The sequence below is a fragment of the Quercus suber genome, unplaced genomic scaffold (assembly GCF_002906115.3).
Source record: "Quercus suber isolate HL8 unplaced genomic scaffold, Cork oak 2.0 scaffold_39, whole genome shotgun sequence".
Lineage (NCBI taxonomy): Eukaryota > Viridiplantae > Streptophyta > Magnoliopsida > Fagales > Fagaceae > Quercus > Quercus suber.
This window is the reverse complement of record NW_027069504.1, coordinates 100928-128027: the sequence shown is the minus strand read 5'-3', so window position 1 is coordinate 128027 and position 27100 is coordinate 100928. Positions and strand designations below refer to the sequence as shown.

Here is a 27100-nt window from a genome sequence, read left to right as displayed (position 1 = left end):
TCAAGAGTAATATGGATGGATCTGGGATAATATCAGTGGTTTTGTTTTGATTAGGGGTGGGATGGAATATAAAAAAAGTGTTTTTGTTTATAGCTGTTTGAAAATATTGAGTCATCAAAGAACTAGGGTTAGAATGTACCTAGAATTCCAATGTAACTTAGAGTATGTACACATTTTATTTCTCTGCTCATCGTCTAGATCTCACAATACTGTATTACTCCTTTACATTGTTTTGTGGCAAAGATTTGACAACATATCAACTTATTTTCCAATAAAAAACTATACAAAGTTTTGTGTTTGATGTGTATCAACACATCAGTAGAGTTCCACATTTATGTACACAACACACCAACAGCACTCTGTTTCTGGTGCTATAGCATGTGCTAGCAACATTCTGAGTGGTGGGTGTCATGCACACCAAGACGCAAACATGGGGGACATATGTGGAATGGTATTCTCTATAAGTTTTTTGGCATTATTGTAGCATTTGTCTTGAGCATATAAACGAGCCACACTGTGAAGAATTCCTTACCTAATCCATTGTTCAACTTCATAGTTTTGGATTAGCATTGCAGAAAATGGGTTGTTTGCTCAAGGAATTGTGAAGGATTATGATAAGGATACGGGCCAGGCCAGGTGTGATATAAAAGCAGATTTAATGAAGGCATATGACTTGGTTGGTAATTTAGTCTATAGTGTTTTGTTGCTGTTAGGGCTCCACCAATGTTTGTGCCGTGGGTCTGGACATGCCTTACTACCCCTACATCCAGTGGGTTGTTAATGGTAGCCTAGCTGGCTATTTTTGACAAAATAAAAAAGATGGGATTAAGACAGAAGGATCATTTGTCTGCCTATATAAGCTGGCAATGGAAGTATTTTCTAGATTGACACAATATGCTATAAATGATGCGAAGTCCTTCAAATATCCTCCTAAATGTGCAAGTTTTCATCTCATTCATCTAGATTTCGCAGATGACCTATTGTTTTGCTCTGCTGATCTAGGAACTATGAACCCTATCAGGAAGGTATTACAATTTATAAGACTTGGACTTATTAGGGCTTCTTGCTAATCCAAGAAAGAGTGAAATATTTGACGCAGTGGTTCCCCAAGCTATTTAAAATCGGACTCTTAGCCAATGAGGTACCTGGCTGTTCCCTTAATCCCAAGTAAGTTGTTTGCTGAAACCATTGCTAAATTAAATCACATCTAGAATTAATTCTTGGACTTTAAAGAACCTGTCCTTTGCTAGAAGGCTATTATCCTCAATCTTATGTAGCATTTGAGTCTACTTGACAAGCCTTTTTGTCCTCCCCAAGACGGTTATCACTATGATAGAGCAGAAACTTAATTGTTATTGTGGAATGGTGTAAGGGCTAAGGTGAAGGGATTTAGGCCTTGAAAAGATAGAGGATTGGAAAGAGGCAGTCATTGTAAAGCATATGTGGAACCTCTTTGTCCAAGCTGATTCCATTATTGTAGCTTGGGGTTAGGGAGAAACTGTAGAAAGGAAAGAGTGTCTGGAGTGTAAAAGTTCCACAAAGTAGCACATGGGGATAAAGAAAATTGCTTAAACTAGAATTAAAGCAAGATCTTTCTTAAGGTTTGCAGTGGGAGATGGGAGTAAAATTTCTTGGTGGTTGGATTGGCAGCATTCTAATGGAGTTCTTTACTCCAGATATGGATATAAGGCAGTCTATGATACTGCAAATAATATTGAAGCTACGTTGTCGTGTCTTGGAAGATAAAAACTGGACATGGTGGCCAGTAAGATATGAGGATCTAGTAGCTATATAGATTAAACTATCTTTGGTAAATTGGGAGTAAGGCTGCCAACCATAATTTCTCCTAGAACCCGCAAAAAGTGGGAGCTTTGTGTACTGAATACAACATTTTTTATTTTTATTTTTTATAAAGCATTTTTTTTTTTTCATTTTTTATAAAAAAAAAGTCAATGAGTATGAGATATTTCTATATGACCAAAATTATTGGCCTTCTTCTACGCGGGAACCATAGACAATTTCCTAAGTTGGCTAAAGGTAGAGTCAGCCTTGTCCTAACACTTTCACCAGTTAACATTAACCAAAGCTTTAAAAAAAATTCAAAATGTCATCCACCATGGGATCTCTGATCCCATTTTTCATAGCAAGAATCACCCCCAAATTTGAATTGACACCACCATACATTTCATGACGGTTTATTGAAACAAGCAGTAGAATAATATCACAATAATCTATGCTATTCAATAATTTTTTTTTTTAATAATTCAATATTACAACGGGGGAGGGGATCTGAACCCTGGATGTTTCTAGTGAAAACACCCGGAGGTGCTAGCCAGTTGAGTTACAAGTCAAGTCTCATGGCAATCTATTCTATTCAATAACAATATGTAATGTAGGTGCAGGACAGTCATACCTTAATGCGGATTGTCAATTTACATTATTAAACATGAGATAATTAATTTTATTGATGCCAGTATCGGATATGGACTCAATGGGCTGCTCATCACCATCCACTGAAGGAACAGAGCTCAATGGTTCTCTACTGAATTCATCTGGAGATGTGACAAGCACAAGATTAACGCAGAGTTCAAAGATACACACGCACAGTTTCCAATCTTCCTAAACTTCAAGAAGATCTTAAAATGCATCATAATGGAGGCCAGTTTAAGGCTTACCAAAAATTATGTTTAAGGAAGTTGGGGAAGGAGTTGACATGAAGTTAAGGCCAATGTAAAATCCCAATGCTAATACAACAGTCACCATAAAATAAGCTGGCACTGTCAATGCCCAATGCCTGAAACAGATAAGGTTGATCTCACAACTTAAAAAGTGCAATTAATTTTACCTACCAATCCATTTTAGAGAGAATTATGGAAATAATTATATAGTTAAGTCCAACCCATGAGGGGATAAGTTTAGAGGTTTCCTTGGTTGTTTTAGAATCCAACATTGATTATAAAAATTGTTAGACTTATGGTTAAGTGATTAAATTCACCATTTCCTAACAGCTTAAGCTTTTGGGATAATCGGTAATTTAACATGGTATCAGAGCAGGAGATCTTGAGTTCGATCCCTGGCTTCACTCTACCTCCCATTTAAAATGTTAAATTTTCACTTGTTGGGCCCCTACTTATTAAGGGAAAGTTTAGGCCCACAAGTGAGGGGGAGTGTTAGACTTATGGTTAAGTGATTAAATTCATCATTTCCTAACAGCTTAAGCTTTTAGGATAATCGGTAATTTAACAAAAATAATAAAGAGGTATGTTAATTCAATTAAGAGTGTGAATCCTACATTGATAACAAAAAAGAAGTATAGAGGTGTAATAGTTACTATAAGTAGAGTTGGGGCGTAGCTTTTGTGGATTTGTGAGAATTAAAAGACAAAACTTAGTCTAATATGTAAGTGTGAGAACACCTTTGAGTATTACATTTGTGAGACTTTGTGTGGTTGTAATCCTTATTATTAATATATTATATGCAGTGTCTTGGTGTTACTTGTGTTTTACATTAACTTAAAAACTTTTAATTCATACATTTGGTAGATGTTCTTGTTTTAAACACAAACTTGTCAATATTTCAGATTTAGACTGCTCTTTTTTTTTTCAGAAGTTCCTTTTTTACTTTCTACGCCTACCCAGTAGTTCTTTAATATAAGACTTCACCCCCCACCTTTCTTTCACAAGGGCAGGAAATGTCATTTGACCCAAAGCTCATTGGCTTTCAGAAGTAATAAATTTTTTTAGGTCCAAATTTAGCAAATGTCACCAGATTTAAAAAAATTTATAATTGGAAATGTTAAGGCATAGAAGAATTCTGAACTGATCAAATTTGAAAGTATAACGTAGAAACCAATCTTAGATACCTGCTGGGACAGTAGGAAATTCCAATGGAATGTAGCCAATCCTCTGGAACATATGCCCATACCAAGAAAATAACTGCTCACAGCAATAGAGGTGTATGAGAAATTAATAGATCCCTAGTGACGCAAGCAAATCATAAAAATTTGGTTAAAATCTCTTATCACACGCCCTTGCCATTAGGTGGTGGGGGGGAAGCACTTATATTGCCAAACAACAGGTAGCCCAGCATATCATATATATAACAGCTATTGGCAAAAACACTATAGAATAAGGCTGATGTCACTGCACTTACTGCTTCTAGATATACAAAATCATTCACCAATGTAAATATTCTTCACTTGACATCCTAAACCTTTTTAATTGAACTTATAAGAAACTATCAAAATCAAAGATCTTAGAACAAAAGTCAGATGAATAAACTTGAATTAACAATTGCGCCACAGTATGCTGTTGTCATAATCAATTTTATATACACACACAGAGAAAGTGCAGCAGTCACAGCATGCCAGAGATATAAAGATGCATCTCTATGTCAGCATGACAAAGAAAGACCCACCATTGTTTATAGTAAGGCTCAGTTATCCAGACAACAGAATAAGGTAAAGATGAATTCACAGATAACATCATATATATTGATTGAAACATTTTGACTTTTTTCAGGCAAATTCCAGAAACATTTCAGTGTGAAATGCTTTTTTTTTTTTTTTATAAAAGGCAGTCACTATTCCCTACAAATTAATCAAAATCAATAACCTCAATTAAGAGTTTCAAGACCCACAGGAAATAGATAACTAGGCAACTTTGGCTAAATCATGTCTAAAATGAAGTAAAAGCATATTAATGAATTGGACCTGTAGCGATGACAGTTGTTATGGAACCAACAAACCCATAGACTTCTGATGGCTTGGGACCATGCTCTCCAGACACTCCAAACCCAGAAGTCCTCTCATCTGCATCCAAAAAGGAGACAGTTGCCCTTCTCTTCTTTGACAGACTGAGAATTCTTCTGGGACTACTGACAGAATAAGGATCTTCCATGGCTTGCCCTTATCAAAATCTAGCATTCCAGCACACTCAAGGTGATGTTATTGAATGCCAAATTCCCCACTGGAAGCCAAGATTCATAGCTGTAGTGAAACCCAGAATAAACAACAAAAGACTTAAGACAACTGTAAACCCCTTTTAAACAATATGCTATCATCACCCACGAAGGATTAGACCGTATAGAAATCTAAATTCAAAGTAACAGGATATTAAATATCACACATAAAACATACACACAAACAAAATTTGTCCACAGGTGTCTGCATATGGTGGACACAGGTCACACAACCACGGTGCCAATGGATTCGAAAGCTATTTTTCTCATACAAGCACTCACAAAATTATCTGCAAAGTCATGAAAGTAAAAGGTCAGACTTAGAGCAAAAAACTCCCACTTTTGCTTAGTCTAGGAGAGATGATCGGTAGAAAGCCTTATACCCAATTTCCTGTTTTTTTTTTTTTAGAGGCAATTGCCACACACTTTTGGTGAAAAGCACTTGTCATTGCATTAAATCCTGACCTTAGATGTTGGAAAAGTAATAAAGATTAAGGAACCACATCAAAAGAGAGAGAATGACAGAGCCAAATTTATAAAACAAAAAATATCATCTCATAATTTTCTCAATGGAACAAGGGTCTCTGAGTTACAAATGTGGTCACATAAATAATTATATGTTTGCAAAAGTGACATAATCCACATGGTGGGCTCATTGGTTTGGACCGACGTGACATAATCCAGTGATTGCATATTCAATGCACCACACTATTGGTTCATATGGGTTTTTTGAAATGTCTTATAAAAAGGGAGTGGAATAGTTACCCTTCCTTGTTTACTTTTTTTTTTTGGGCAATAGGCAAGCCTAAATGGCTTGAATAGTTGAATTAGCTGAGAGAACATTTACACAATCAATTTGGGTGCATATCAAAAGCTGCATTAATTACAATTTACTAAATCATCGTCTGTGATTGAAACAGAGAAAGCAAATGGGGAGAGAGAGAGAGAGAGAGAGTACCTTGAATAAAAACTTTTTTCTGTAGACTTGGCTGCTCTTTTAGTTATTTTGAGTTTTGACCAGAACTTTGCGGCCGTTAAAGATGAAACGAAACGACGGAAGATTGGGCTGGATGTCGTTTTGGATCCTACGTTTGGGAGGTACTGCCAAGTCTGTTAAGACAAGAGAAGTCGACCCAACAAACTTCAAAACTGGACTTAAGAATAGAAATCGAACTGATTGTCGGTGCGTTTAGTTGGGGTGAAAAAGGAAAACATGATCGGCTTATAACATTTTCCACTTGTTTCAGTTGTTTGGTAGTAAATAAAACTCAGGGGAAGGAAAGACAGGTGGGAATTCCCCTAACTTTTTTTCTTTTAGAATTAAAATTCTCCTTTTATATTGAACATGTAATTTAGTGTGTAAAAAATGTATAAAAATTATTTAAATTCAAATTTTTGTAATTGTCCAAACACTATTTTTTTTTTTTTTATCAACTCCAAACACTATATATAACAGATGGGTTCAAGTTATACATAGTGTAATTCTTATAAAATTACACATTTTTTACACCGTAGATTCATAAGAGATCTAACGGCTAAAAAAGTATCATTAAAAGCTATTAGTTTCCACCTCATTCATAATTAATACTAGTATTTTCTCTCTCTCCTTATTTATTATTTTTCACTTGATTAAAGAGCATATTGCCATTTTTAACAACTTGCAGAGATTTTTCCTTAAAATCTTCCAAAGTCATGAGGTATTTCTCAACAATTTATAAGGCTCTGATACTAAAGAAAAACAGAAACTGCTTTTAATTTTTGGGCTGCTTTTCATTCTTGAAAGAGTACATAGAGCACATATCGACATCAATGACAAGTCCTTTGCATTTGTTTGCATTATTGAAGAATTATTATTCCGAAAACAATTTTTTTCCAATAAATATCATAAATTACTAAATTAGCTATCCAATCTCTAAATTAGGTATTCACTAACCATGGGAAATGACAAGTAAACAAGAAATTCTTGAAATTTGAAAATGAAAAAAGATTCATGTTCAACGGTTTTTATAATTGTATTTCATAGCACTAAAATTAGACAAGTCTATGCTCAATAGACTTGATTCCATAGTCAATATACTCTTTAATATTTGGAAAATGTTATTTCCATGACATTTTTACAACAAATTTTAAGTGATAAATTGTTATTGGTTATTATGGGTGAGCAAAAAAGTAATTTAATAGTGTAACTTACAATTTAGCCTAATGATTTTATAATACACACTCATGTTAAAGTTCAAGGGCTAGTGATTCTTTTTGCTGCACATAGGCAAAATCTACTTGCCTTAGAACGAGGCATAACATCAAAAAGTTGGAAATTTGAACCAAACAAATTCCCAATTCTTGAATTTTTAGATAAGAAATGTCTTGAGAAAGTGATCAATTTGATGATCATGCTAGTGATTTAGCAAAGATGAACATGCAATACAACAAAATCAAAATGTATTTTTGGCGATGAATATTAGTAACAATTTTTTTTTTTTTTTTTTTATCACCAAAGAGTTATATATAAATTTCATTGCTATTTATAAAATAATAATAATAATAATAATAATAATAATAATAATAACAACAACATTTGGCAACAAAAATAAAATTTCATCGCTCTTAGTTGTGCTGAAAGTAAAGCGGAAAAACTTAAACAAGTTGCTGGAGATGATAATGATGGCAATATAATATAACGATGATAATGATTAAAGCGGCAAAACTTCCAAAGCCTTGAGTGGAAACTGCGACTGGTGCTTGAATACCTTTTAAATTGTTGAGAAATACCTCATGGCTTTGGAAGATTTTAAGGAAAAATCTCTGCAAGTTGTTAAAAATGGAAATTTACTCTTTGTGGGGGCCTTTTTTTGCTATGTTGGGCCGGGCTGGCCCTTTGTGAATGTAGGCCCAAGTGTTCTGGGTTGCAGGAGTCGAGACCGGGCCAACTGAAACTCAACTTGGTCGGTTTGTGCACGAACTATGCCTCGTCTGCCAGGAGAGTACTTACCGCAGACAGGGTTGTTCCAGCGAAGAGCTTGCGGCAGGCAGATATAAATTGATAAAGCAAACTCATGTGTTCTGGAATGACCAGATAATTCTTCTAATAAGAAATGGCCAATCTACAATAACATTTAGCAATATTTTGTCAAATAAATAATAAGGGGAAATGGTAACGGAGATTTAATCCAAAGTTTATGCAAATAAATTCAGTTTGACTCGCAAAAGTGAGGCCAAAGAGAAAGAACGCCTCTTCTCAACGCGATTAACTTTTGAGGAAAGGAAAACGGGATTCCTGCCGTGGAAGTTAATGGGTTTGAGGGAGGCGGACCTGAATGGGCACTTCTCAAAATAACTATAAAAGAGAGCAGTGATTCGAGAGGGAGAGAAGGGAAGGGGCCTATCGGTGCATGCCACTCTCACTCGCTCCGTTTTTTCTCTCTTTCTCTCTTTCTTTTCCAGTCCTTTCCTAGTAATTTCCTCCTTGGTCGTTTTTTAGTATTATCCTCCTCTGTTTTCCTAGGCAATTTACAGAGTATTCTCTTTTTAAGTTGCGTTGTATTACTCTCGTGCCTCTTGTTGTTTTTGCACATGGCAGAGGCGCCCTTTTATAGAGCCTGCCGAGATTGATTCTTTACTATTCTACCCTCTAACCGTTATTTGTCTGGTCTGGGCGCACTCGCAGACCCTTGCTGCTGTCTGCGAGCCCCTCTGTTACAGACACAGACAACGTTTTGTCTGTTAGTCTGCCGCAGCACCTTGTCCTGCCGCAGTGATGTTTCTCTCTCCTATCCCTCATGGCATGCACCTATTGGTCCCCACTCAGTTTTGCCTCTTTTGGGTGATATGCCATCCCAGCAGGACGTATTCCCCAAAAGAGTTTGAGCAGAGACCTCAAAACAGGTCTTCCTCTCTCCCCACCTCCAAACCATGCCCTCTTACCTCTGACCCATGACCCTACCATGCCCTGTATTGGTTGGGTACAGGCTGGTGGTGTCTGGGCCTTACGCGTGGTTTATGTCTGAAGGCTGCCTGCCGTTCATGCATCTGCCGTGGGCTGGAGACATTGCTTGCATCGCCTGCTGTCCGTTTCTGGCTTCCCACCAGTTGCTGCTCTGATTTCCTGTCCCCATAAGGCCTGGGCTTTGCCGAGTACTGGGCCTTGTGTTCCTTTTCAATCCAATTCTTTTCCCACCATGTTGTTTGGCCTTTCCTGTCGTGGCAATTTGTTCCTGCTAGGCCTCTTTTCAGGCCTGCTGTTCCTTTCTTTCCCCCAGTGGCTTAATATGGCCACTGGTGTTCTTGCTTGTAGGCTCCAGCGTCCCTCTCTTTTCACTTGGGCTTATCCGGCCCATTTACTTCTTTTGGACTTCCTTGGTCCATTTACTAATTTTGTATCCCATGGGCATTTACTAACTCAATTGGGCTTCCTCAGCCCAATTTCCTCATTCTCATCCTTGGGGTTCATGGGCTTGCCATTATCCCCTACTTTCTTTGTTTACATTACCTCGGGCCTGCTGCGGCCCATTCTTACTTTTTCATAACATACGTTGCCCATGGGTGTCTTTTCTTACTTTCCGGGCCCATTGGGCCCACTTACTTCCTCAAGACTCATTTATTCATGTTATGGGCCTGTGTCCTACCTTTCCTGCCGCTTGGGCCTAACAGTCTTATTTCATGCTTGCCACTCTTATTGCCTGCTTTGCTAGGTTGGGCTGGCTTTACAGAAATGACCCTCAACACTCTTTAATCAAGTGAAAAACAATAAATAAGGAGAGAGAGAAAATGCTAGTATTAATTATGAATGAGGTGGAACCAATAGCATTTAATGATATTTTTTTAGCTGTTAGATCTCTTATGAATTTACGGTGTAAAAAAGGTGTAACTTTATAAGAGTTACACTAGGTGTAACTTGAACTTATCTCGTAACAGATATTGCTCACTTCAATTTCCACAAAAAATTTGTTTAGTGACCATCTAAATTCCTTTCAAAACACTAAAAATAGGAACTAGAATAAGGAAACAAAACAGTTTTCTAGCCACTACAATGGCAGAGAATACAAACCAGCACGTGTACCCCAAGGCAGATGAAGAATTAGCCGCACCAACTTTTGATTCCAAAGAGTTTTGGGGAAAATTATTAGCTACTCCTGGAGTACCATAATTGCTTACTTCTCTCTTTCATACAAATTATGGACTCCACTATGAATTTAATTAGTGAAATTTACTATTCATATGAGAGGAAGGAAAACGCATTTATGATACTTTGAAAGTACACAATAATTTTTCGAGTTCCGCTGAGAGAGCAGGATCAAGTTAGCCATAAATATTATTGTTAAATTATGTTTTTCTGAAATCTTACTGTCCTGCTGTTAATTGCACACGTAAGAGAGAAGCATATTTTGTCTAAAAAACCCAATAATTTCTCTAGAGAAGGGAGTTTTCCTTCTAAAAGTGTCTATATTAATAGCAAATTTTTATTAGTATTATTCCATAATATCAAGATTTACCAAAATATCAAACCTATATATATATATATAGTGTTTTTTATGTAGTAAACAGAGCAATCAAAAACATCAATGGTTCAAAGTAGCGATGGGTTTCTCTGTTTCTAAGCTTCGTGCTTCTCCTAGAATAGTAGAATAGTTGTCCCTTCTCTTAGAAGGTGAGTTTGTACTCCTTAAAAAAACAAGGTTATTTTAAGGTTTGTTGGGTTTTTTCCTTTATGGGGTGGGGAAACACTTTAGTGTTTCTTTTTGCAGTATCCTCTTTAAGTTTTTTCTCTCAATTTTTTTCAAATCGTCTGGAGAATTTGACCTCTAATCAAACGATAAAGCAGTCCAGTTTAAGGGATTAAGGTACTGGTTCAGGGGGGGAGAATAAGTCGTCACGAACAGAGTGCTAGACAAACTGGTGTGCCTGGTCTGGTGAACAGAGTGCTAGACAAATCGGTGTGCTTGGTCCGGTGAATTTATCTTAGTGGCAAAATTTCTCACAAGTAGATTCCTTAAGATGGTGCTCTACAAAAGAATCTGGCGTTCTACAAATGGTCTCAAAATCAAGCTTTGTGGCAGCCATAGGGTACATGATGTCCCCTACAAATTCATGAATAAGGCTGTGGCAAAAAGTATATGTGAAACAATAGGTAGGAGAATTTTCAGGCATCCTATGAGACCTCCGCCAGTTCAGCGAAAAGAAGGCGAATTTTCAGGCACAATGGTTGATCGGACTGGAGAAGGAGAAGCAATTATGGAAATCGAAAATTCAGGGGATGACATTAATTCCCAATCCGTTACAAATTCAAAATCTATAACTAATAAGGAAAGGGAATCTGAGGTAGGAAACGTGCTAAACCAAGAGAAGCCAAATCCATTATTCTCTCAATCAATTTTCGAAATTAATTGCCATGATCATTTATTCCCTCAATCATGTTCCGAAAATAAATGCCAAGGTGATTTATTCCTTTCACAACTCTCAGTTTTTGAAAAGGAAATAAGGAAGTTTGATATAATGGGTACTAAGGAGGCAGGACATACGAGCACAGCTAGCAGCGAAGGGGAACGTGAGAAAATTCATAACTTCCCTCATGAAGTGGCAGGAAAAATCAATGCTTCAATGTGCAGTCTCTCTCCTCACTGTTCTACTAGGGAAGCAGCATTCATGGACTTCAAAGAGTGGCTGTTGTGGATGATCAAAACGAAACAGAATATAGAGTGGTTCTCGATCATGGTTTGGTCAATATGGACATATTAGATTCCAGTCAGAATAAACCAACCTTGGTGCAATCCAAATCAGCTCACAAACATAGCCAAAAATTATATCGATACAATGTTTCAAGTAGAAGATAGGGCAGTGATTGGAGTGATCATCCGAGAATGCCAAGGAAAAGGCTTGGTACACATGGTCGGAATCATTCCTTTCCCCTTAACTGTCATAGAGCTTGAAACTTTGGCTATATCGAAGGCTTTATAGTTGGATGTTGATTTAAGTTTGGAAGATGTCACTTCAGAGGGAGTTTCAGATATTGCAATGAATGCTTTGAATGCAGATTCGTAGTCTTTGGAATCCTTTGGTTTACTTAGTCGTGATGTTAAATGTTTTGCAAGGTTATTTCATTGTATTAGGTTTTCACACGTTCGTAGAGAAGGATTATTGTATTCTCACATTAAGAGAAACGACAATGGAGTTGCTCATTTTTTGGCTAAAAATGCATTATGCATACCAGCTTTTCAATTATGGATGGAAGATGTCCCATCTTATATTGGTTCAATTTTACAATTGGATGTAGTTGAATTTTATTAATAAAATCCATCAGTTTCTTTTTCCAAAAAAAAAAAAAAAGTTAGCCATAAATATTGCTGCTTTTGTTGTGTTTCAAAGCATAGTCAGCTTGGTGTTTTCACTCATTGTGATGCGTTTTAGGACCCGTACGTAAGGTCATGCTGGGTACGACTATGGTCACAACCCAAGTTAGAGTCAAGAACACAAATCTTGGTCCCTATGAATATGATAGCACCAATGCCACGTTCATGTACTAAGGTGTATCAGTGGTGCAAGTCACTATTTCTAGAGTAATTCTTAGGTACTCCTAGAGTATGGAGAATATTGTTCTTTTCTCTCACATTTATGGTGAGGTTTGCTTATTAAATCCATAGGGGGGTCCACCATGAATGTGAGAGGAAAGAGCACATTTCACTATACTTCATGAATACCTAAGAATTTTCCCTATTCCTAAGGGTAAATCTGGGCTACGTTCAACCAAAAAAGTTGTGTCACTATTAACGTGAATTCAAATGCACTGCCAAGCAATACCAGTCTTACAAGTGAGTTGAGTGCTGGGTTTTTTATCCTAAATAGCCATGCCGAGTTTAGTGGGAAAGTTGTATTGATGTTTCTGATGAAGAAGAAGAAGTCCGCCGAAATGAACTGCACCATGACCATTGATCTTTTAGCAAAGGAGGTGCAAGATATGAGTTAACGTTGCTAGTGAACATAAACCTATTTAGTGTTTAATTAGCTCCTTTTGTTTGTTTATTTGTTTTTTGTACGGCAAGATTTGTTTAATTTTTTTTTCGTTGCTCATTTATCTCTTATTATATATTGGAAGCAATATGCATTTTATTGACCAAGATTTGATTACCATGTGCAAATTTCTGTTTTTGTTATTCATCCTTGAATATTGTAATGAATAGTTATAGGCAATAGTGATTTGAATAAGCCTTGGGAGACAACATTTTTCACAATTTATTGAAGCGGCATGTTACAAGTGTGCTGGAAAACTAAAATGATGTTAGTGATGAACCTATGTAAAAGTGATTATTCACCGATCACACAATTTTTGACTCTTAAAAGTTGTGAATAAATTATGTCACAATAAAGTTATATTGTAATAGTAAAAATAAATTGCATTAAAAAAAATACCATTGGACTAAAAGAATTAGACAATCACAATTTCCAAGTGGACAACTAATTGAATCATCACTGGGGATCGATTCAACTACACGAGCAACTACTTAAAAATAAGGGTTTGGCTTACCTCCAAAACTTTTTTAACTAAAATCTCCTTTTATTTTATTGAAAAACTACTATACTATCCACTAACTAAATAAAAAGTGTAGATTAAAATTTACTACCACTTCCCATTGTATATTTAAAACAAAATGACATGTCTAATTAGAAAAGTACCGGAGGTAAAGCAAAATCTTAAAATAAAAAGTAGTAGAATTAGCTTGAAAGAGAGATGTCGTGGATAGGGATGACCATGGATAGGGTATGGATTGGATATACCCATAGCCTACCCAAAAGTTTGCCCATGGATACCCAAATATCAATACCCATTAGTATCCATACCCGAATCTTAACCGAATATATTATCCATGGATATCCATACCCTACTCGAAACCCATTTAATTAAAAAAAAAAAAAATTCCAAAACATTTTAACTTAAAAACTAACCAAGAGCTTTATTGCCCCTCCACATGTATTTTTTCCTAATCTTTAGTCTGTTACTGTTTCTATTAATCTTACCTCCTGTTGAATTTGTTCGGTGACAGTAGTGCCTCAGGATCTCCACATCGTAATCGGCTCGATGAGAACGCAGCTGCTCCGGCAATGACCACCGACGATCTCATGAACATCGGGCTCGTCATTGATTTCGTTCTTCGACACCGTTGCCGGAGCTGGCGAATCTTTCCGATAATGGGAAGAATCCTCTTCATTGAAAAAACGGAGATTTCATTCCTTTGTAGTAGTGGAATGAGAAAACTCTAGGTTTTGTTATGGATCCAAATAGTGATGGTCGTTTGCTCCAAAAATTTCCTCTTCTGTACCGCCATGGTGACGTTGTTGCTGGCTCCATCACCATCCTCTCCGATGCTAAATTCCATTTGAAGCCAAACGAGTACGATTGCTTCAATAGGAAATCTCTTCCGTTGAATCTCTCCTCTGAGTAGTTATTGTGATTGCTATTGTTGTTGTTGTTGTGGTTTCTCATCAGAGAGTGTGAGTGATAGTGAGAGAGGTATTTTTTTTTTTAAATACGGGTCGGGTTTGGATAATATCCATACCCTACCCGAATAATTTGGGTAATATCCATGCCCTACCCGGTTAAGCTCTACCCATGAAGAACCGGGTATTACCCGGAACATTTGGATCGGGTAGGGTTGGATGTCCATTACCCAATGGGTATGGCCATCCCTAGTTGTGGATTTTGAGCGAATTGATTAGAAAATTCGGAGAAAAGGTGATGCCCATCTTAATGCTCCATATAATAATTGTGAGAAGCTATAAAAGTAGTGAAATTGCATTGTTCTTCATTGGATTAAAGAAGAAGAAGCTGATTCTTCCTCACTTTCACTGACATTGACGTTTAGGAGGAAACTTGCTAGGCAATTAGATATTAGGTGACTATATTCCCTTACACTAGTAGCTTTTAAATTTTATTTCTATTTGTCTTTCTTTGGTATTATATTTTAATTTATATTGTTTTAGAACATTTCATGAGGGCTAGCCTTGTTGAAGTAAATTGTTCTTGAAAATGACAATTAGAATAAAGTGAATATAGCAATCAACCTCGAGATTTCCTCCAATTTTATCTGAAACCACAGAAAAACTAAAAATTAGGAACAAAACTTAGAAAATAAAGTGAATAAAGCTGAACGTAGAATAATATCCTTGTAGTAAAACAAGTAGGTAGTTAGTTATAGAAAATGACACCTAATGTATCAGAGGAAAGCAATAAAGTCTAAAAGGTTAGACCTTTATCTAACTTTATATGATTATAGGTTAGAACTTTACCAATATGATTAACTTTGGTTCCTAGTCTATAAAACCAAGTGGTATGTTCTCTCACACCTATTCCATGAGCCTAATGACATAACTTTTTTGCAATGTTTGGGATGGCTTTAATCTAAGTGGCTTTGATCCACGAATGATTGCTTACAAATACCTTTTCATGAAATGTGCGTATTGTTAGAGAGAGAGAGATATGTTAGATTTACCAAATGAAGAATTGGAGCTGGGTTTAGACATTGCATATAAATGAAATCTCAACCCTTTTCGAAATCTTGTTCGTACCATTGAAGTAAACAATCTCCAAAAAGAAGTATCGTCTTATGCTCTTTAAATTGTTTGTGACAAAATGATTCAGCATGTACAGCCCTCTGATACATTGGGTCTTCCGAAGAGTCATACAGCATGCAACGTGTAAAACTTTGAATAACACAAGATGCATGGAACCATGGGTACTCTGGGTTTTTCACTTTCTTACATCCTTCAACATATTCTTCAAGGCAAATAGAAAATGTTCTTTCTATATTATCAAGTTTGAAAGGATAAGAAAACGAGATCGGAAGTGAAGAGAGATGAAAAGAGTTAGAGGTCAGATCAGCTTGCACTTCATTAAGCGTAAGGATAGCCAGCATAAGATATTTCATTAATTTCATAGTCATCGATTTTCTACAACTTTTGAGATTTTCTTGTTTTGAAATTAAATATAGAAAAATGGATGAGAACGAAACCCTTATACCTCCTTGTATACAATTGAATGCAAAATATAAGGACTAAAAATGGTAAAAATAAAATGTAGGGACCAAAATAAATAAAAAAAAGTGCAAAATATATGAACTAAAAGTGCATTTATGCTCTAAATAAAATATGTAGATTAAAATCCACTATCGCTTTTCATTGTATATTTAAAACAAAAGGACATGTCTAATTAGAAAAGTACTGGAGGTAAAGCAAAATCTTAAAATAAAAAGTAATAGAATCAGCTTGAAAGAGAGATGTTCTGGATTTTGAGCCAATTGATTAGAAAATTCGGAGAAAAGTTGATGCCCATCTTAATGCTCCATATAATAAGTGTGAGAAGCTATAAAAGTAGTGACATTGCATTGTTCTTCATTGGATTAAAGAAGAAGAAGCTGATTCTTCCTCACTTTCACTGACGTTGACGTTTAGGAGGAAACTTGCTAGGCAATTAGATTTTACGTGACTATTCCCTTACGCTAGTAGCTTTTAAATTTTATTTCTATTTGTCTTTCTTTGGTATATATTTTTTAATTGATATTGTTTTAGAACATTTCATGAGGGCTAGCCTTGTTGAAGTAAATTGTTCTTGAAAATGACAATTAGAATAAAGTGAATATAGCAATCAACCTCGAGATTTCCTCCAATTTTATCTGAAACCACAGAAAAACTAAAAATTAGAAACAAAACTTAGAAAATAAAGTGAATAAAGCTGAAAGTAGAATAATATCCTTGTAGTAAAACAAGTAGGAGGTTAGTTATAGAAAGAGTGACACCTAATGTATTAGAGGAAAGCAATAAAGTCTAAAAGGTTAGACCTTTATCTAACTTTATATGATTATAGATTAGAGCTTTATCAATATGATTAACTTTGGTTCCTAGTCTATAAAACAAAGTGGTATATTCTTTCTCACACCCTATTTCATGAGCCAAATGACATAATCTTTTTGCAATGTTTGGGATGGCTTTAGGTGGGGTTTGGATCCACATTCACGCTTGACGTTTGCGTTTTCAGCTTTTTTTTTTTTTTTTTTCAAAGCTACACTATTTGACTTTTCAACCAATTTTCAGCCACATCAGTGGGTCCCGTGCACTGTTCACGGAACTCATAAACTTTACTTTTCAACAATTTTTTCATTAAAAATGGATTCCACAGTACTATTCACACATTTAAAAATTATTTTGCTATAGTGTTTTCAGTTTTCAGTTTTAACAAAATAAATTTTATCCAAACAAACTTTTAATCTAAGTGGCTTTGATCCACGAATGATTGCTTACAAATACCTTTCCATGAAATGTGTGTATTGTTAGAGAGAGAGAGAGAGAGAGAGAGAGATATGTTAGATTTACCAAATGAAGAATTGGAGAGATTTACCAAATGAAGAATTGGAGCTGGATTTAGACATTGCATATAAATGAAATCTCAACCCTTTTCGAAATCTTATTCGTACGATTGAAGTAAACAATCTCCAAAAAGAAGTATCATCTTATGCTCTTTAAATTGTTTGCGACAAAATGATTCAGCATTTACAGCCCTCTGATAGACTGATACATTGGGTCTTCCGAAGAGTCATACAGCATGCAACGTGTAAAACTTTGAATAACACAAGATGCATGGAACCATGGGTACTCTGGGTTTTTCACTTTCTTACATCCTTCAACATATTCTTCAAGGCAAATAGAAAATGTTCTTTCTATATTATCAAGTTTGAAAGGATAAGAAAACGAGATCGGAAGCGAAGAGAGATGAAAAGAGTTAGAGGTCAGATCAGCTTGCACTTCATTGAGCGTAAGGATAGCCAGCATAAGATATTTCATTAATTTCATAGTCATCGATTTTCTACAACTTTTGAGATTTTCTTGTTTTGAAATTAAATATAGAAAAATGGATGAGAACGAAACCCCTATACCTCCTTGTATACAATTGAATGCTTAGACACATTTTTTTATTATAAAATAATGAATCTATTAATTAATTTATTCTTAAAATATTTTTGTTCAAATAAGCACTATTAAAAAAAATTTAACTTTTAGAATTTTGAGCATTTTAAGTTGGTTAGCTTCTAGTTTAAGTAATACCGTTTGGTTTGGTCACAAGTTTCGTAATAGCTTTTATATATGTTAGCATCTTATTATTTTATTTTTCTTGATAATTCGATAATTGAGAGTGAGAGAATTTGAACTTTAAATGTTTCTATTGAAAATATTAGAATGTTTCAATTAAGCAACAAGGCTATTGAAAATAACATATGATTTTTATAAAAAGTAAAGTATTCTCATAAAACTGCATTTACTTTCAAATGAACATGTGAGATAATATGATCCAATAGCTATAATATATTTGATCAACACACTTCTTAAAAGTTTTAAAAGAAGATATTGGTTCAAAAAAAATATGATAAACACTAGTCAGTTTTTGTTATAGGTGATAATTGAATTTTAAATCTCTTATTTAATCATAAAGAACTGTACTAATTGAGCTAACTGGAACCCACTATTAATAAGTCTTTATTTATGGAGAAGAAAACATATAGGAAAAAAGGGGATATTGCATATTATGATGTGATATATTTTTTTTTTTTTGAGAATCTTATGATGTGATATTTAATTTTAAAGTTGATAGAATAAAAAAAATTTAGTCCTCATGATATATATTACTTTGGATGGTAGTAATAAATTAATTGAATACTTAAGTTTTTCTTTTCTTTTTTTAGGAAATTGAATATTTAAGTAAGGCAAAAACAATTTATGGTATTAACTCTACCCTAAAATTTTTATTTTTTATTACTGAGTTATTTTAAAAAGTTGACTTTTGAATAAAATAGATATAACATAAGTGATTTTTTTCCCCATAAAATAATGTCCTTTGGTTATTATATATTCTGAGCTTCCAAAATATTTTATGATGTAATAAGTAGATAAATTTTAGCAAAAATCATCTACAGAATCAGATCCAATCTCTATGATCAACAATTTTTTTTTTCCAATTAACATCCTATTTTAAGATTTATTTAAAATTTATGTCAATCATACAAAATTTGTCCTAAAATTAACAAATACCTAAACTAGTTGACGTGAGTTTAAATTAATGAGAACAACTAACTATAAACTATACAATACAACATTTTCCTAGAAATGTTTTATTTAAGGGTAAACTGGTTCCTATCTTTTACACTATATTTCATTTTGATTCCTAACTTTTTAAGTGTGTCTATTTGGTGTCTAACTTTTCAATATCATGTCAATTTAGTCTTTATCATTATCTTTTAGATAGAAATTGCAGATGTGACATACGGCTAAAATAAAAAATTAGTTAAACTGATTAGCAATCTTCCATCAAAGAGATAACGATGTACGGGAACTAAATTGACACAATATTGAAAGATCATGAACCAAATTGACACAATTGAAATGTTAAGTACCAAATAGATAATTTACCCTTTATTTAAATACTTAAAAATCGTGACTTTTCATAGAGTTAGATTATGAGTTAAAGTGATTTTTTTCTTCTTCTTCAAATATGTCCCACATGGTAAGTGTTACAAGCCTCCAAACAGTTAATATATAAATATTGGTTATTTTTTTTAGCAAAATTATTACAAAATTGCAAGGCAAAAGTCAGGTTTATTTAGGTGCACAATAGGATTTAAAGAATATATATCATGAAAACTAGGCCAAATGGCAACAGGAAAAACAAAAGCAATGGACAAGTGAAGTCTTATGTTGATTTAATGTCACTTGAGCGAGACTCTTCTTGTTATGGAATTGGCCAACCTGAAATGTTAACAAAATTCTCATTTGGTAATTTCACAACAAAACATCCTAAGAATTATTCTGATGCATGTGAAAGGATGGAGCAGCATTTTTTGTACTCCTAGAGTACCTAAGTATTACTCTAATACACACTTAAATAATAATGAGCCCAAGAACCCCACAAATAAAACTAGACTCATAACTTATTACTCGGGACTCAATAACAAATTTTTAAAATACTTATCTTTTCTAAAAGCAAGAACAAACACATTAAATGCATGGAGAAGAAAATATGTATAGAAACAAAACTTATAAAATCCCAGTAGCTTACATAATCTTGAGTAAAAGTTCACAAAGACCATGCATGGTACAAAAACTACTACTCCCCTTATCAAGAAACACGCGCGCGCCCTCACGCACATGTAGTTTACTCCCCCTAAATTTGAGCTATCTAAATCTAAGTATAAAACCACTCTCCATTCTGCCACGAAATGACAAAGGGTAAATGTAATTATGTAAAAATGAATGGCAGGAGAAGGTGAGAGACACTCTAAAACTTACATGGAGAAGGTGAACCTAAGGTGCCTAAAAAGTGAGACTTATGATGAAGCACATAGTCCAATATGCTTTTGAGTCTTGACCATGTCATTTATAAGACAACAAGTAACTCACTGCGTGAAATCAAGAAATAAAGCTTGAGGATGATGTAAGTGAGTGTGAACTAAATGGTTCAATGGTGCTTTGAGTGGCCCCTTTCCTTTTAAGAAAAAGATTCAAGTTGTAGAATCAGCTTGAAAGAGTGACGTTGTGGATTTTGAGCCAATTGATTAGAAAATTCGGAGAAAAGTACTTAATGCCCATCTTGATGCTCCACAAAATAAGTGTGAGAAGCCATAAAATTAAGTAGTGAAATTGCATTGCTATTCATTGGATTAAAGAAGAAGAAGCTTATTCTTCCTCACTTTCACTGACATCCCATGTGATGTTTAATGCCATGTCCTTTTAGGAGGAAACTTGCTAGGCAATTAGATTTTATGTGACTATTCCCTTACAGTTGTAGGCTTGTAGCATTTAACTTTTATTTCTGTGTCTTTCTTTGATTTTTTTTTTAAAGAACGTTTCATGTGGGTAGGCCTTGTTGAAGTGAATTGTTCTTGAAATTTGTTAGTCAAGATTACCCTGAACTTCTCCTCTTCATTTATTCCCCTTCTTCCTCGGCGTTACGGCATAAGAGGACTTAAACCTATATATATATATATATATATAGGATCTAAATTTTAAAGGCAGCCTTAATTTTTCTTAGTTAGGATCATCCAAGGTGAGTTCATATAATTGAAAATATCCAACAAGTTCAGAAAACTTATATAAGTTTTTGACTCTTCAATTGTAGAGATCATAGATCTAAACCTATAGGAAGAGAGACCTCAAAAATTTCCTAGTTGCCCTATACTTAAGAATAGGCTCACCCAAGGTAATGCTAGAGTTGACAATGTGACACAGTATAGCTTAAAACTCTGAAAGGTTTTAAATGTCCTCCATCTTAAAGTATTCTCATCAAGTGTGTCAAATGCCAAATATTTGACATTTGACACACTAAACTCTAAAAAACCACCTTCATCATATGTTTTAGATGCCATAATATTTGGCTTTGATGAACAATGCAATCTCATATTTGAGACTGCACTGTTCACCAATTGTAAAACTTATAATTTTTTTTATTCAGTGGGGCCCACTTTCTTTTCTTCTTATTATTTCTCTCTCTCCCTCATTTTTTTTCTCTCAATCCGGTCTCAGCCTTCTTCCTTCTCTATTTTTTTTTTCCTCTCTCCAGTGCCTCTCTTCTCCCTCTTTGGGTTCATGGTCAACATTCTTGAGTTGGCGTCAGCCTTTTTGGCTGGAGTTGAGATTGGAGAGGCTAGGCCATTTGGGTGGTAGTTATTTTTGTGGCTACGGTGGGTTTTGGCTAGGGTTTTGTGGTGGGTTTTGGGTGTAGAAAACTAATTTGAAGAATGGAAGAACAATGGAAGGACGATGGGTGGTGTTGCTCGATGGGTCTCGCTGGGTTACTGATGGTGTTTTTTGTTTTTTGTTTTTTTTACTTAGGTTGTTGGGTAACGGTGGTGGGTTTGTGGTTGGTGTGCTGTGGGTTGAGGCAAATAGAGGATGAGAGGGAAAAGCAGGTTCGTGTGCCGTGTGGTTGGTGTGCCATGGTTGTGCTGTGGCTAGTGTTGTGGGTTGAGGCCGGTGGGTTGTGCTGTGGGTTGTGCCGTGGTGGTGCCATGGGTTTGTGGTGGCTTTGTGGTGGCTTGGATGATGAGAATAAAAAAGAATAAAATATGATAAATAAATAATATTTTAATGAAGTCATGGTAAAAAAAAAATAGAAGTTTTGATGTTAGGTGTACTAAAAAGTAATGTGTTAAATGGTATAAAATTGGGTTTTTAGATGCTAAATGCTAAAATTTTTAAAACTCTTGATGTGAATGCTCTTAAAGTTATAAATAGTGATAGTGCAGGTTAACTCTAAGTCTCTTAACGTTTCTCATACTTGTTTCAATCTAATGCAACTAGCTAGAGGTGTGCCTAATAAATTGGTCAGATGTGATAGCATAAGATATTGCTTCCACTGTGGGTTTTTTTTTTTTTTTTTTTGAATTACACTAGTTAGACATTTGTTCCTCGATTGAAGTTAAGAACACACTAATACTCACTTTCTAACATGCAAAGCTCTCCCACCAAACAAGATTACACAGGTGATCGATCCATCCTCCTTTTTGTCAATCCAGGATCATGCCCAAAGATCAATCTGGCTAACTAAAAACTAGTATGAATGTTAGGTTGTAACACCAAGATAGTTGATTTAGACTAACAGACTTTGATACCAATTGACAAGGGGGATGGTTTTTGCTTGAATTATAGGGTCTAGTCATGTGTGCTGAAGCTTAAATCAAAATCCAAATAAGTAACTTAAATGTCGTACATAAACAATCACACACAAGTCACGTAACTTTTTGAGTAATGATGTGTGACATGTGTCCATAATATTTTCACAACAAATTTTAGATAATAAGTTGTTATTAGCAGGTAAAAAAGTTATGTCAATGGTAGATCTAGATTAAAATCAGCAACAACCTACTACTTAAGATTGTTGTAAATTTGTAGTAAAAATGTTGTAAACGTAGTAATATTTTAAATTTTTTTAATGTGAATAACACAAAAATAAGAAAAAACATTGGACCTAGTCTAGCTAGAGAAATGCATTGTAATAACAAGTTTACAAAAAGTATCAATTAAGTTATTGACTTAGGATACATTTGTATATAAACTGTTGGAAAACGATATTTTGAGTTTAAAATGAGCGTCTATAAAAAAGCTATGAGAAATTTTTGTTGCAAAATAGAGTTTTGAGTTTTAAAAACACTCTTTTAAGCTCCCAAAATGCTTAAATAAATGGAGACCACATGGTAATGTATTGCCTTCTAGGGGAATTCGTCAAGGTGATCCTTTTTCACCATATTTGTTTCTGTTATGCACAGAAGGGTTTACTTCTTTATTGGCCAGGGCAGAGATAGGTGGTACTTTGCATGGGGTGTCTATTTGTAGAAATGCACCAAAGATTACTAATCTTCTCTTTGCAGATGATTCATTGATTTTTATTAGGGCTTCACCAGCTGAAATTCATTCTATTGTAGAGATTCTTCAAGTTTATGCTAAAGCTTCTAGGCAGTGCATAAATTTAGAAAAGTCTTCAGTGTATTTCACTAATTACACCACTGATCGCTAGAAACAGGAGGCTTTGGGGATTCTTGGAGTAAAGGAAGTGTCTCGGTTTGAATCATACTTAGGCTTGCCTACTTTAATTGGAAGGGCAAAATACCACACTTTTTCTTTCATTAAAGATAGGGCATGGAAGAAGTTACAAGGTTGGAAAGGGATGATGCTTTCTAGAGTTGGGAAAGAAGTTCTCATCAAGGCAGTTGCTTAGTCTATACCGATGTATACAATGAGTGTTTTTCAGCTCCCATTGAAATTATGTGATGAGCTTGATGCTTTATGTGCTTGATTTTGGTGGGGACAAGTTGGGAATGAAAGGAAAATTCATTGGAAGAGTTGGGATAAATTGACTTTGTCTAAGAAGGATGGTGGAATGGGATTTTGGGACTTTAGATCGTTTAATTTAGCCATGTTGGCCAAACAAGGGTGGAGGCCATTAAAGGACACAAATTCTCTTCTATATCAGTGCTTTAAACCAAGGTATTTCCCTAGAACTTCAATACTTGAGGCCATAGAGTCACCTAATTGTTCATTTGTGTGGAGGAGTTTAGCGGCGGCCCTACCTATTTTAAAAACTGGACATTGTTGGCAGGTGGGTAATGGATTCTCTGTTAATGTCTATCAAGATCGGTGGATTCCAAATTACCCCACAAATAAGCCTCTTTTTTCGGTAAGGGATGATGAAGAGGAAGTATGGGTTTCAAGCTTGATTAACCAAGACCTCCATGTGTGGAGGAGAGATTTTTTTATGGATAACTTCAACAGAGAAGAGGGGGAAGCTATATGTGATATTGCATTAAGTCGAAGGCAAGTACTAGATTCAGTATATTCGAAGCATAGCAAGGATGGCAACTTCACAGTAAAGTCAGCAAACAAGGTTGCACAGTCTCTCTTGAAGAAGGAAGATTGGGCTGAACCATCATCAGGAGGTGGGGTTAATAAGGTATGGGCTGCCATATGGAAGTTAAGGATCCCCAACAAGATGAAGGTGTTTAGGTGGCAAGAGTGTCATGATATTCTCCCAACAAGAAGGAACCTAAAGAAGAAACGGGTTTTGACGGAAGATTTGTGTCCGTTCTGCTCCAAATTTCAAGAATAAACCATTCATGTTTTATAGGAATGTACAGCTGCTCAAGATATTTGGCATGGCAGTGCTAGGGCCTTATAGAAATGCAGGACTGGGCAAACTGATTTTGTAGCTTTGTTGGAGTATTTGTTGGATTAGATGGAGAAAATAGAGGTGGAGCTAATGATGGTGCAAGCATGTTTGATCTAGAATCAGTGGAACAGAGTGGTGCATGGAGGAAAATTTCTAGAATCAGGTTGGTTGAATTAGAAAGCTGCTAAATTGCTTGAGGAATTCCAGAGGTCACAGGAGAGCTTACAAGCTAATGCAGTGCACGGTGTGACTCGCCAGGTATTGCAGAACGATGGAAGCATTTGGCAACCACCGCTTCAGTCCATGTATAAGTTGAATTATGACACAGCAGTGTTCGCAAATAACACTAGTTCTGGGTTCGGTGCTGTGATCGGAAACTCAAGGGGAGAAGTATGGCAGCGATGATAGCCAAGGGCCTAGTGGTCCAATGCAGTGAGGAGGCAGAATTGCTCGCTTGTCGTAAGGCAATGGAGTTAGCAAAAGATGCTGGCTTTACGGTTCTGATAGTGGAAGGTGATAGTATCAACACTATGAGGAGTATTGTTTCAGCCAAGGATAACCAGTCAACTCTTGGGCATATTGTTGGAGACATTGCATTTGATGGGAGCATTGGAGTGGATTTCTATGAGTTGCACTAAGAGAAATGGAAATAAGGTGGCATATGTGCTTGCTAGATATGCCCAACACGTTAATTCTGATTTATTTTGGATGGAAGAGGTTCCATCATTTGCTTATGATTCTGTAAACTTTGATGCTTCTTTGATTTAAATGAAAGTTGAATCCAGTTTCAAAAAAAAAGATTTAGATTAAATGTTTAGAATCATGATCGTATTGTGTTGGCAAACTAAGAGCAAAACATGTCTAGTCTACGTGTTTAGGCAATAATTAAATAAGTGTGTTTTCAAGATTTGAATTCCAGCTGATTGTAGAAAAGAGAAGTCAAGTTTTGCCTTTCTCGATCGATCGAGAATTAGACCTAACTAATCAAAAATCGCAGACACAGTTTTTTGCAGAAGTTTATTTCAGTCCAATCTCTACTTAAATGTTTAGGGTTTCACTTAAACTTCTCCACATATAAAAGGGAAACCCTAGCCACGTTTTAAGGACTTTTGGAAGACTTGTGTGTTACTTTTTGTGAGATCTGAAAGGTTATGCACCTTCTAACTACACAAGATTTTACCGAAGCTTAAACTACAATCAAGGATTGGTAGAACTAGTTGCTGCATTAAGATCAACAAGAAAGAGTGATCTGAAACTTTTGAGTGGAGTCTCAAAGTCACAAGCAAGGGTGTGCTTGTGTTGCTATAAATCTAAAGAAGAGAAGGAGTCTATGGATTCGGAATTTGCATGTGGTCGTGTCAGTAAGTTACTACATAAGGTAACACTAGATTTAGGGTTAAATATTTTGTAAAATCTTCAATTCTCTTATAGTGGATTTGGTTTACCTTGAGGATAGTTAGGTTAAATCATCTCTAGATTTTTACCTTGAAACGGGATAGTTTCATTGGTTTTCTTGGGTAATCATATCGTGATGTTATTTACTTTTCCGCAACTTTGCATGATATGATTTATTTTTGTTTAACCTAGATCTGGAAATTAATCTAAGTAATCACTTGGCTAATTAATTAGGTTAAACAATCTGTTTAAGGGGTCTAAACAAACTCTCAATTAAAAGTGATTATGTAAAATAGACAAAATGACTCTTTGATGATATTGTTTTTGACATTTCCGAATGGAAATGCTCTCAAAAATTAAAATCATTCATAAGTTAAAATTTTAGGGACCATTTGACCAAAATTTAATCTTTCTCTTCTATACAATTTTAACTAGTATATATCAAACAACCCAACAATCTCACGCCATGGATATACCATTTCACAATTAGTTGAAGATAGAGTAGTAAAAACTAAAAAGATGTATTGACTAATGAGTCTATATAAAAAGGGACAAAATTTGGCCACTTAATATTTTTTTATTGAATATGAATTTTAACTAACCCACCATTAGATTACATTTTTTTTCCCTTATATCCTTTATTCTTGCAAAATTTTCAAAATATCAAAAATCAATAGCTACGTCATCGATCAAATGTTTATATTTCAAGATTTTGTAGTATAAAATTATACATAAAAATAAGTTTATAGATCAAATAATAAATAATATCTTATTGACACACAATTTGACTAATGTGTTAAGAATATAAAAAAAAAAAAAAAAAACATACAATTTAACGTTTAGATTTTTAAAATATATAATCATATTAAATTTTTTTAATAGGAGTTGTAACCTTAAGTTACAATCAAGTTTGTGAGAAAGTATTCAGTCCTTATGGAGGACCACAATGTCCAAAACACCTATGTCTTATAATTTATTGATTGAGATCCTAGCCACCAACATAGTCATAAAAATTACATGAGTGCATTGCCAATGTGGTTCTCTATAAAGACTGAA

The 27100-nt window shown here is 35.0% G+C and overlaps 1 protein-coding gene across 4 annotated transcripts; it reads right to left on the bottom strand.

Moving 5' to 3' along the window:
• Positions 1-2216: 2216 nt before the first annotated feature.
• On the bottom strand, positions 2217-6215 carry LOC112030647 (phosphatidylinositol N-acetylglucosaminyltransferase subunit P). Of its 4 annotated transcripts, none has more exons than XM_024063317.2 (6): positions 5918-6214; positions 5138-5249; positions 4712-4987; positions 3863-3935; positions 2676-2794; positions 2217-2552 (listed from the first exon to the last, which is right to left on the bottom strand). In XM_024063317.2, the coding sequence occupies exons 3-6, from the start codon at positions 4896-4898 to the stop codon at positions 2428-2430; spliced, it is 504 nt and encodes a 167-aa protein (XP_023919085.1). In that variant the 5' UTR covers positions 4899-4987; positions 5138-5249; positions 5918-6214; the 3' UTR covers positions 2217-2427. The 4 variants fall into 4 exon arrangements, with proteins under 4 accessions (XP_023919085.1, XP_065627125.1, XP_023919091.1 ...); XM_065771053.1 differs by lacking the exon at positions 5918-6214 and adding an exon at positions 5343-5546; XM_024063323.2 differs by lacking the exon at positions 5138-5249 and having other exon boundaries at positions 5918-6215.
• Positions 6216-27100: the final 20885 nt, after the last annotated feature.

Coding starts and splice junctions, on each gene's coding strand:
- LOC112030647 (XM_024063323.2), bottom strand. CDS start 4,898: ATGGAAGATCCTTATTCTGTCAGTAGTCCCAGAAGAATTCTCAGTCTG. Junction 3,936..4,711: donor AACAACTGTCATCGCTACAG/GTCCAATTCATT, acceptor TGCTGTGAGCAG/TTATTTTCTTGGTATGGGCA. Junction 2,795..3,862: donor ATTTCCTACTGTCCCAGCAG/GTATCTAAGATT, acceptor TATCTGTTTCAG/GCATTGGGCATTGACAGTGC.